The sequence below is a fragment of the Penaeus monodon genome, chromosome 14 (genome assembly GCF_015228065.2).
Source record: "Penaeus monodon isolate SGIC_2016 chromosome 14, NSTDA_Pmon_1, whole genome shotgun sequence".
In the NCBI taxonomy this organism is placed as follows: Eukaryota; Metazoa; Arthropoda; class Malacostraca; order Decapoda; family Penaeidae; genus Penaeus; species Penaeus monodon.
This window is the reverse complement of record NC_051399.1, coordinates 8,106,601-8,117,731: the sequence shown is the minus strand read 5'-3', so window position 1 is coordinate 8,117,731 and position 11,131 is coordinate 8,106,601. Positions and strand designations below refer to the sequence as shown.

Here is an 11,131-nt window from a genome sequence, read left to right as displayed (position 1 = left end):
AATATGTGTACGTACCCTGAAAGCCACAAACACGTTTAGGTTATCTTATTTCACAGTTTATTTTTGTGCGTGGAAGAGATGGAGGGGAGAGAAAGAGAGGGAGGAAGGGGGGGAGGTAGGGAAAGAGAGAGAGAGAGATGGAGGAGGGAGAGGATGGAGGGAAGTAAGGAGGGGGTTAGGGAGGTATAACTTTTTTCCGAGAGAGGGTAAGGCTTGATACTGAATAATTCTTACTTAATTTTAATCTTTCCATAGATACAGATATCTCTTGTTAAAAGTACAAAAATGAACATACATATGAGTGAGGTAGATTTCAACCAAGGATAGTTCTATATTTTTTACTTCTATATCTTTCGTTCTATCTACTTGTGCCGCAGCGTGTTGATAGAACAATTACAGATTAATTTAAATCTATAAAGTAAAAAAATAATTATTAAAAAAAAATGAAAAAAAATATGGAATATATGTCACTTGGGGGGTAATTGATGACTTATTACATGGCGTCTTTCTCTTGGGCAATGTAAGGGTGTGTTGTTACATCTGTCCGTTCTTGCACAGTCTAGTAAACTGAAACCCTTAGTTCTCTTTCTCAAATGTATTTAAACCGCTTTTGAGTTCAAGACTGTCAGGTTCCTCAGACGAGACTGGCATATACCTGTGTTGGTTCCAGTAGTGGATCCAGGTCATAAGGGGTCGTCCTTTGCCCAGTTTCTCAGCGTCTTCGAAAGTCTGGGGAAGTGGTAGGCCGATAGTCTCTGGGAGGAAGAGACCCAGGAGGGCACCGAGTAACAGGAACGATGCGAGGAGCCAGTAAGGAAAAGATTCACCATAGCCCGACTAGGGAGAAAAACGGTTGCTATAAGATTTGGGGATTTAGTTTCCTTTTTTTTCGAATAACTAAAATCGAGAGAAAAGAGGAACTACTATTAGAATTATTCGTATCACAATTCATATTCATATCACGTGTACTATTACCGACAAAAATATCCTATAAAATATACCAGGTTCATAATCTAGTAACCATGACAACTACAGTACTACCCAACACGCAAATACCACAAAACAAAGAATACAAAATACATACATGAAGAATATAAGGGGTTGCTACCATGGCTCCCATTCCACACACCACCATCCAAGCGAACCCAGTGGACCTTATCGGCGTGGGAAAGATCTCGCCACTCTGAATCGTCACTATGTATATGAGCTGTGTGGAGAAGAGCCTGATGCATGCAGCTACGGCCAGCATCGCCCACTTGTCTGAAGGAGGAAAGTAAACAGAGGAAATGTTGGCGATGCGTTATAGATGGACGTTTATAGATTAAGAGACTGCCAAACGGCAGAAGTGAAAATGTTATATATGAGTATATATGGTAGACTCATAGATGAATACATGCATGTATGTATGTATGTATGTATGTGTGTGTGTATGTATGTATGTATGTGTATGTAAATGAATTTAAAAATATATAAAAAGTCAGGGTTAAAAAAATGGAAATCCCTAAAAAATATATACAATGTATATATATATATATATATATATATATATATATATATATATATATATATATATATATGTATATATATATAAAGGATTAAAAACATATGTGCTGTGGTATATTCCACTTAGCAGGAGGGGAGGGGGGAGGTAAGTGGGAGGGAAGGCACGTTCGTCCGCCACGGTGCCGGCAAGAAGAAAAAAAATCAGTTCTATTAAACACGTTGCTAAAACAATCCAACCTTCAAGACAAAAAGTCGCTGCAACACAGAATGCAGCAGTTGTGAGGAAAGAGAGGATGCAGGTGCAGCGACGACCGAGGTAGTGCGTCCACACCCAGCCGAGGCCGTTGCTGGGGAGCTCCGAGATTGACAGGACGAAATGGTCAGGAAAAAGTTTTCTCGAGAGAACAGTGACTCCGAGGAACACCACGCCGTAAATTAAGAACGTGCAGGCGCTGAAAGAGAAGCATTTATTTTCACTCTATGGGTAATAACGGTGGTTGGTGTGTGTATATATATATATGTATGTATGTGAATGGAAAACACTCTTCCACTCTGTGGGTTTTTCTTCCATGTATGTATGTGTGTATATATATATATATATATATATATATATATATATAATATATGTATATATATATATATATATATATATATACATATATATATATATATATATATATATATATATATATATATATATGTGTGTGTGTGTGGTGTGTGTGTGTGTGTGTGTGTGTGTGTGTGTGTGTGTGTGTGTGTGTGTGTGTGTGTGGTGTGTGTGTATGTATGTATGTATATATGAATATATATGAATATATATATATATATATATATATATATATATATATATATATGAATATATATTAATATAAATATACATAGATATACATACATGCGTGTGTGCATGTGTATATACATAAGCAATTGCTGATATTATGTGGGCATAACCATAAATACCTCCTACATATTAAAAACAATGCACCTGGATGAATGTGTTCTCTGAAAATCAGTATCATATATTAATATCACTTTTTAGGTGAGAGGCAACGGGTAATTTAAGGAACTGGAAATATTTTTTTTGTGCAGAACAAAAGTAGTAAAACGTCGGCTTCTCTCATTAGTAGCTAGAATCGGACACCCTTAAGCCTTTGTTCCTAAGCTGTACCTAGCCTAGAAGAGGTATAAAATGATATTTGTACCTGTACACACACATAAACACACACATGCACAAACAAAATCACACACATACGCACTTAGTTATAAGCATACACACACACAGATCGGAAAAAAACATACTAACTACCCGACACGAGAAGAATATGAACACTAAATACTAATAGCAGGAAAAAGATAGTGAAATCACTCACCTCATATAGAGGAGTATGAGGGCCCTCACACGAAGCTTCGGGTAACGAAGGACTTCAAAGAGTGACACTTCTTTCTCCTGTCGGTCCCACAGTATGCGCAGTTCAGCCTCCAACTGCGCGCGGGTTACTTCGGTCTTGTTGTTCGAGCGGGCTACCTAGGTATATGTTTTTGATGTTACTGGATGTGTGTGGGTGTGGGTGTATGTATGTACACACCACACACACACACACACACACACACACAAACACACACACACACACACACACACACACACACACACACACACACACACACACACACACACACACACACACACACACACACACACACACACACACACACACACATATATATATATATATATATATATATATATATATATATATATATATATATATAATTGTATGCATATATATGTGTGTATTTATATATATAACGAGAGCATGGTGACATAATGGAAAGTTTAATTTTAATGTAACTACCAGTAATTTATACTCATTAAAAAGACTAACAAAACATATTTAGAATTTTCTTTAAAATCTGTGAGTAAATTTTATTTACAGATGGAGGGGAGACGTGGAGGGAATGACGAAGGACTAAAAGGGGGCGTGGTAATTAAAAGGTTAAGAACCACTGATAATAATACCACCAGAACCATATAACAAAAACTCTAAAATTATAATGTAAAGTTAATGGGAAAAAAAGTTACGTAAACCTGGTCATTATAGTGCCATTAAATCCCGAGTATTTTCTTGATTATCCTGAAGCTAATAGTGAATAACGTAATTATGTTGTGAAAGAAATTTAAATTATTCATAACGTTCAGGAATCAACACAAGCTGAGAGTTGTTGATGGTAATGAGATAATTACAGGAACGTTGTGGAATTTTCTTTTTTTATTTTTTTCTTGTTTAATTTCACTATAATTCTTATTATTTCGACTCGTTCTCGCACATTATACTTCTTTTACATCTCTGTCTGCCTGTCTCTCTCTCTCCATCGCTCTCTTTCTCTCTTCTCTCTCTCTCTCTCTCTCTCTCTCTCTCTCTCTCTCTCTCTCTCTCTCTCTCTCTCTCTCTCTCTCTCTCTCTCTCTCTCTCTCTCTCTCTCTCTTAACCTATCTATTATCTATTTTATCTATCTAGCTACCTATCTGGCTGCCTGTCTATCTTTCTACCTTTCTGTTTGTCTACCTACCTATCTATCTACCTATCTACGTTTCAACCTATTCACCTATCACTCACTCTCTGCCTCTTATTCCATCTATCTTTCACTCTCTTGCTCTCTCTCTCTCTTTATTTATTTCTATCAACCCCCCAAAACACACAAACACACACACACACACACACACACACACACACACACACACACACACACACACACACACACACACACACAACACACACACACACACACACATATATATATATATATATATATATATATATATATATATATATATATATAGAGAGAGAGAGAGAGAGAGAGAGAGAGAGAGAGAGAGAGATAGATAGATAGATAGATAGATAGATAGATAGATAGTTAGATAGATAGATAGATAAATAAAAGTTTCCTTAGTGAAAGCCATACCAGTAAGAGAGTCGTGGCACATTCACTGATTTTCCCTTGAGACAAAAGCCAGCGCGGGGACTCTGGAAGGTACCTGGAAAAGATGTGATACTGAGTTAACGAAAGGAAAGAGGGTTTGGTGGCAGTCATGAAACTTGTATTTGGTGTGTAAACAGAGAGTGAAATTAAAAAATAAACACATGCTCGCCGAGAGATAGATAGATAGATGGATGGATATAAAGAGAGGGGAGAGAGAGGGAGGGAAACAAACAAACAAACACACACAAACGGAATGTTTTACTAACTAGAGGCGTCAGTTGGGGGAGGGGGGTTAGGGGGTAGTTGCTCCCCCCCCCCCGAGACATCGTTTCACCCCCCCCCGAGACATCGTTTCACCCCCCCCCCCACCCTCAAGGTCTGGTTTGGCCCCCCCCATTTTTTTATTTTTCTAAATTGCCCCGATATAGGTCTGTTTATAGCTTCAAAATGTCCCAAGAATAGATCATTCTTCTATTTCTTGTTCGCTTCGCACGCCTATCCATCCTTGCCTCCCACAAGAAAAAGTCGAAATGACGCCCCTGACAGTAACCATGTACCATCTCCCGCTACATAAATGCATAGGGCCATTAGCGTAAAATTCGAAACAAAGCTATGATTTAGTGTGATAGTTTTGCCGTTAAATGATATCGCTAATTGAGGATTAGCACACCGATTTAACATGTGATATGCTCGAGGCTGCTACAAGTGATATTGATGAACTGTCGATTTTGGTTGTGTTTAGTAAACCTTGTGGCTACCTTTGTCTGTTAAAGGGTTGTCATGCGTGGCAGAAAGCAGACATTTTTTATTTATGATTTTGTTTTCTCTCAGACTGTATATGTTTGTCTGTTTGTTTGAATCTCTCTCTCTCTCTCTCTCTCTCTCTCTCTCTCTCTCTCTCTCTCTCTCTCTCTCTCTCTCTCTCTCTCTCTCTCTCTCTCTCTCTCTCTCTCTTCTCTCTTCCTCTTCTCTCTCTCCTCTCTCTCTCTCTCTCTCTCCCCTCTCTCTCTCTCTCTCTCCTCATTTTATTCTATCTATCTATCTGTCTGTCTGTTCTCTCTCTCTCTCTCTCTCTCTCTCTCTCTCTCTCTCTCTCTCTCTCTCTCTCTTCTCTCTCTCTCTCTCTCTCTCTCACACTCGCTCGCTCTCTGTCTGTCTATTTTCTCTCTCTTTCTCATTTTATTCTATCTATCCATCAATCTGTTTGTTCTCTCCCTCTCTCTCTCGGTGTTCATTCATCATTAATTTGACTAAACAGTTTACGAAATACAGTTGTATTCTCTAACACAGTCCTACTTAAGCATATGAATGCTCAGCAACGGAGATTTTGCTGTTTCAGGGGCTCTGATCCATCGTCTTTCGCAAATCACTTCCAAACGGACAGTCAGATCAGTATAACACTTTAGTACAGTATGTTTCACACTCTGACCTAATTTTTGACATTATAAAGCATAGCTTACTTGCTGCATTTACTCGTGTTTTTAAAGCGTAATATCCTTCAGCTGAGATGGCATTCGAACTGGTAAAGTGTGACGTAGATGTGACGTTACAAATCCACTTCTCCTAACTCACCTCCAGAAGAAGTAGTGGATTTGTAACATCACAACTGCGTCGCGTTTTACTTGTTCGTATGTCTTCTTGGCTAAAGGATACTAATCTGTGAAAGCCAAGAGTAAACACTAATTAGAGACATTTGGCAATCACAATAGTGTCAAAAATTAGGGCAAGGTGTGAAGCATACCGTGCTAAAGTATTGACCTGACTGTTCATTTGGAGGAAATCTGCCTTGGTGGATCAAGGTCCCTGAAATGGATAATGATTTAGGTCAAGGAGTGTCTGGAATTTAAAAATCTTAACTAAGCTCATGTTTATATCTATATCTGACCACTATTCATAGGATGTTGAAGTTAACATTCGCACACACACACACACACACACACACACACACACACACACACACACACACACACACACACACACATCCACACCAATACACATACAAGCGCCACCCTGCACACGTCACAGACAACGACGCAAACAAACGCAAAACTCTAACCCGCCCATTCCACACACACACATACAAACACCCTCATCCCCCACTCCCACCCCATCCCCAAACACAACAAAATAACACATTTCAAAACTCACCTCCAGTAAAGGAACCCACAAACAGCCGGTATGCACGAGATCACTACCAGATACTGAAACCTAGGAATCAGCCATCCCGTAAGTGATGTCAGGCATGTGCCGAAGGTCCATCCCGCAAACGTGATGAGGGAACCTGTAGTGCGTTTTTCTGGAGCTAGGAACTCAAAACCTGTGATGAAAAAACATATGAATACGTAGTATTAAGGGATAGTTTTATATATAGATATCTATGTGGATAAGTAGAGAGGTAGGAGTCTATACAAAGTATTTGGATAGATAGAGAGATAAAACCTTGTACCAAAATTTGCTAGGGATAAGAACTCAAGAACTAAAATGGGTGAAAAGTAAGTGAATATATACCGTTTAAGATAACCTTACAGATGGGTGTATACGGATATATATGGATAGGTAAAGAGAACGTGCACTCATTAAGATTTTGGGGGGACAAGGAACTCAAGAGGTAGAGATGAGGAGGGAAAATGGGGAACGTCTTGTGAATATACAACGTTAAGGAAATGTTTACATACTAGTTTATATGGGTAGGTAGAGAGATAAGGACCTGTACTGTGATTTTTTGGTGTAACGAATTTAAAACCTAGGGATGAGGAGGAAAAATGGTAGGTAGAGAGGTAGGTAGGCTGTCGCCTTAGGCTAGAGACTCAAGACAATATAGTGTGTTAATAAAGGAAAAAAATAGGAGAAAGACTAGGCGATATACGGCATTAATTATATTTATATAAGTAGCAGTGATAATAATAATAATAATAATAATAATAATAATAATAATAATAACAATAATAATAATGATAATAACAATAATGATAATAATGATATTAATAATGCTACTACTAATAATAATAATAGTAAAAAATAATGATAATAATAATAATAATAATAATAATAATAATAATAATAATAATGATAATGATAATAATAATAATCATCATCATCATCAAGGGGCTAACGCCGACGGGGGCGCATGGCCGCATCCACCCTTCGCTTCCAGCCACGAGGATCCCTCGAGGCGAGTCTCCAGGCAGGCACACGGCCCATCTCTAGTTCCTCACGACAGGTCTCGTCGAGCTGCCCAAGCCATGATCTCCTAGGACGTCCCACAGGTCTCCTCCACCCAGGGTTGTCTCGCAGAGAGACAACCTGGTGAGCAGGGTCGTCCATAGGGAGGCGAGCTAGGTGGCCATATAGCCTGAGTTGGCGATCCCGGATTATGCAAGTAACAGGTCCCATGCCGGTCTCACGGTGTAACCGCCGGTTGGACACGTGGTCCTGCCAACTGTACCCCATGATCCGGCGAAGGGACTTGTTACAAAAGGCATCAAGGCGAGACTCCAAGGCACTGGATAGCGTCCAGGTTTCGCTTCCATAGAGCAAAACTGGAAGTATCAAGGCCTTGAAGACACGCAGCTTGGTCCTTCTGCATAGGTACCGACATCTCCAAACGCTCTTGTTGATCGAGTTCATGGCTCCTGTTGCCAGACCAATCCGTCTACTGACTTCCTGGTCTGACAACCCAGAGATATGGACTACGCTACCAAGGTATGTAAAACTTTCTGTGACTTCAACGTCCTCGCCGCAAGCATGGATCGACTGAACGGGTTCCCCTAACAGGCCCCCAAAGTCCTGAATCTTGGTCTTGGTCCAGGAGACCTCTAAGCCTAGGGGCTTCGCCTCATTGCTAAATGCATCAAGAGCCGCCACAAGTGCCTCCAAGGACTCAGATAGGATGGCAACATCGTCGGCAAAGTCAAGGTCCGAGACCTTAATATTGCCTAGTGTTGCTCCGCACTGACTTTGGCTAGTAGCTCTGCCCATTATCCAGTCCATACAAGTGTTGAAAAGTGTGGGTGCAAGGACACAGCCTTGCCTCACCCCTGAATTAACAGGGAAGAAGTTCGACATACCCCCACCACACTTTACAGCACTTTCAGTACCAGTATAGAGGCTTGCTATCAGGCCAATAATCTGTGTCGGAATTCCCCTGAGCCTCAGGATCTCCCATAGCGATTCCCGATGCACCGTGTCAAACGCCTTCTTGAGGTCGATGTAGGCTGCAAGCAACCCACGACCAAACTCACGACGGCGTTCCACAATTATTCGAAGCGCTAGTATACGGTCTATTGTGGACTTGCCAGGAGTAAATCCAGACTGCTCCGGTCTCTGGTGCCTCAGTAGGTGGTTGCGGATCCGTTTCAGAAGAATGTGAGCGAGAACCTTGCCTGGTATGCTGAGCAGTGTAATGCCACGGTAGTTGCTACAGTCCCATCGATCCCCTTTCCCCTTCCAGAGAGGGATGACCACGCCCCTCAGCAGGTCAGGGGGAATGGTACCAGACTGCCAAATGGCAGTCAGGACTGTATGCAGGCCCCGAGCCATAGGTTCACCCCCAGCCTTTAGCAGTTCAGCAGGGATATCACATATGCCTGCAGCTTTCCCACTCTTCAGCTTGGAAATCGCCAGCCTAACCTCTGTTAGGGTAGGAGGTTCCTCGCTGATGGGTGGGTCCGGCACAGGCACTGCGACATCGCTTACATCCAAGCTAACTGTTGGAGGATCCACCTGGTACAACTGTTCAAAATACTCAGCCCAACGTTCACGAACCCCAACATGATCTGAGATGATCTGTCCATCCGCTGATCGGACTGCAGTCATCTGTGCGGAGGGCTTAGGGTTCAGTTTTCTCAGGGCTTGGTAGGCAGGGCGAAGGTCATTTACCAAGAAATGGCCTTCGACCTCCTCAGCAAGATTCCTGATGAACTGTTCCTTGTCCCTTCTCAGCAGTGTCCGAGCCCTATGCACCATGGAACGACGCAAGACTTGATTCCCATTCAGCCGAGCCTTGCGACACGCTTCAGTGATAATAATAATAACTATAATTACTACTATTATCATTATTTTCTTATTATCTGATTACATTAGTGTATGAAAGAAAATGAAAGGAAACGTTCAGTTTAGAGATAAAAGCAAAAACGTCCTAATTGTTTTGTGGAAAATAGATTCGTCTTCAGGCAATACAAAAATAAGAAATAAATAAAATAAAATAAAATAAAATAAACATATTCTGTATAGTAAAGCGAAAGAACGAGAGAAAGGTGAAAAAAGAAAACAAACACTGGAAGAAAGAAAACAAATAAAGAAAGAAAGAAAGGCATAAAAGAAAAACGAATAAATAAAGAGACAAGAATGTAAGAAAGAAAATATAGGAACGAAATAAGAAAAGAAGGGAAAAGAAAGAACAAACGAGGGAAAAACCACCTACCAGAGATATAAGACATCATATTGATCGTCTCAAATGCAAGTCCTGCAAAGAACTTCAGGGCGCAGATGACGCCATAGTTGGACACCCACGCGATGGGGAATGTGAAAACTGCGTGTATTGCAAGAGCCACGTAGAACATTAGCCGGCGACCTGTACTGTGATAAATTACTTTATTAAGCTGCTGTAATTAATTTTTTTTTTTTAATCGCTAATATAGAGATATAGGAATCAATATAAGGTATGGTCGTGTTCACTAGGCGACCTGGGATGAGTATTTTGTTCTAAAATTTCACAAGTAAAGAACAAATATAAGAATTATTGGGGTATGTTTACGTGTTGATAATGTGACTCGGAATAGATCACAGATTATTTCTAAATGTTCTCTATATGCAAGCATGCAATGAAATATATTTACGTGTTGATAAAGAGGTTTATAAATAGACCACAGATCATTTCAAAAGTTTCTTTAAATAAAGACATAATCTTCAAGGATATATATTATCCTGATAATAAAGTAACAGGAAATAGAACATACACTGTTCCTAAAAGTTTCCATAGAAGAAAAAAATATATGTATAAATGAGAATCACCATACAATACTTACAATCTATCAGCAATCACCGGGAAGATCGCAGTCCCAACGGTATGGCCCGCTTGAGTGAGGGAATAGATGTGGTTGACGTAGTCTTTCCGCTCACAAAACCACTCGTTTTTAGTCGCCATTGTCTCCAAAAACTCGGACGTGTCGTGTTCCCAGCCTTGCTCACAGGCTGCAGAGAAGGAGAAACATTTTAGAATATTTGAATCTCCATCATCATCATTATTATCATCATCCTTGCCATCATTGTCAGTATCATTATCACCATTATCGTCATCATCATCATCACCATTATTTCAGAACATGGGAAAGCACGCTATACCACATCATACCTTCCGTGATGTTGTGGATAAGGAATGGCTCCTCTGCTCCTTCCTCCAGCCACTCCAACTGATACCGGGAACAGCTTGAAAATCCGTCGGCTTCTCTGCGGAACATAAGTTTAAACAAGTCCCTTGCCTATCTCTTTTTGCCTGTATACACACACACACACACACACACACACACACACACACACACACACACACACACTCACACACACACACACACACACACACACACACACACACACACACACACACATATACATCATCATCAATAACGGTATGCTCATGTTTGAGCAGCCGTGGACC

The 11,131-nt window shown here is 40.4% G+C and overlaps 1 protein-coding gene across 2 annotated transcripts in view; it reads right to left on the bottom strand.

The window, feature by feature from the left end:
* Window positions 1-224: 224 nt before the first annotated feature.
* Window positions 225-11,131, bottom strand: part of LOC119580844 (solute carrier family 22 member 7-like) — a 21,599-nt gene continuing 10,692 nt past the window's right edge. The window contains exons 4-12 of one of the 2 annotated variants that reach the window (XM_037928998.1): window positions 10,832-10,926; window positions 10,506-10,671; window positions 9,902-10,056; window positions 6,628-6,796; window positions 4,462-4,534; window positions 2,871-3,025; window positions 1,741-1,955; window positions 1,085-1,260; window positions 225-837 (exon numbers count right to left, since the gene is read on the bottom strand). In XM_037928998.1, coding sequence (XP_037784926.1) covers window positions 577-837; window positions 1,085-1,260; window positions 1,741-1,955; window positions 2,871-3,025; window positions 4,462-4,534; window positions 6,628-6,796; window positions 9,902-10,056; window positions 10,506-10,671; window positions 10,832-10,926 — 1,465 coding nt within the window. In that variant the 3' untranslated portion in view covers window positions 225-576. The remainder of the gene's footprint in view (window positions 838-1,084; window positions 1,261-1,740; window positions 1,956-2,870; window positions 3,026-4,461; window positions 4,535-6,627; window positions 6,797-9,901; window positions 10,057-10,505; window positions 10,672-10,831; window positions 10,927-11,131) is intronic. The other variant, XM_037928997.1, reaches the window with a different exon arrangement.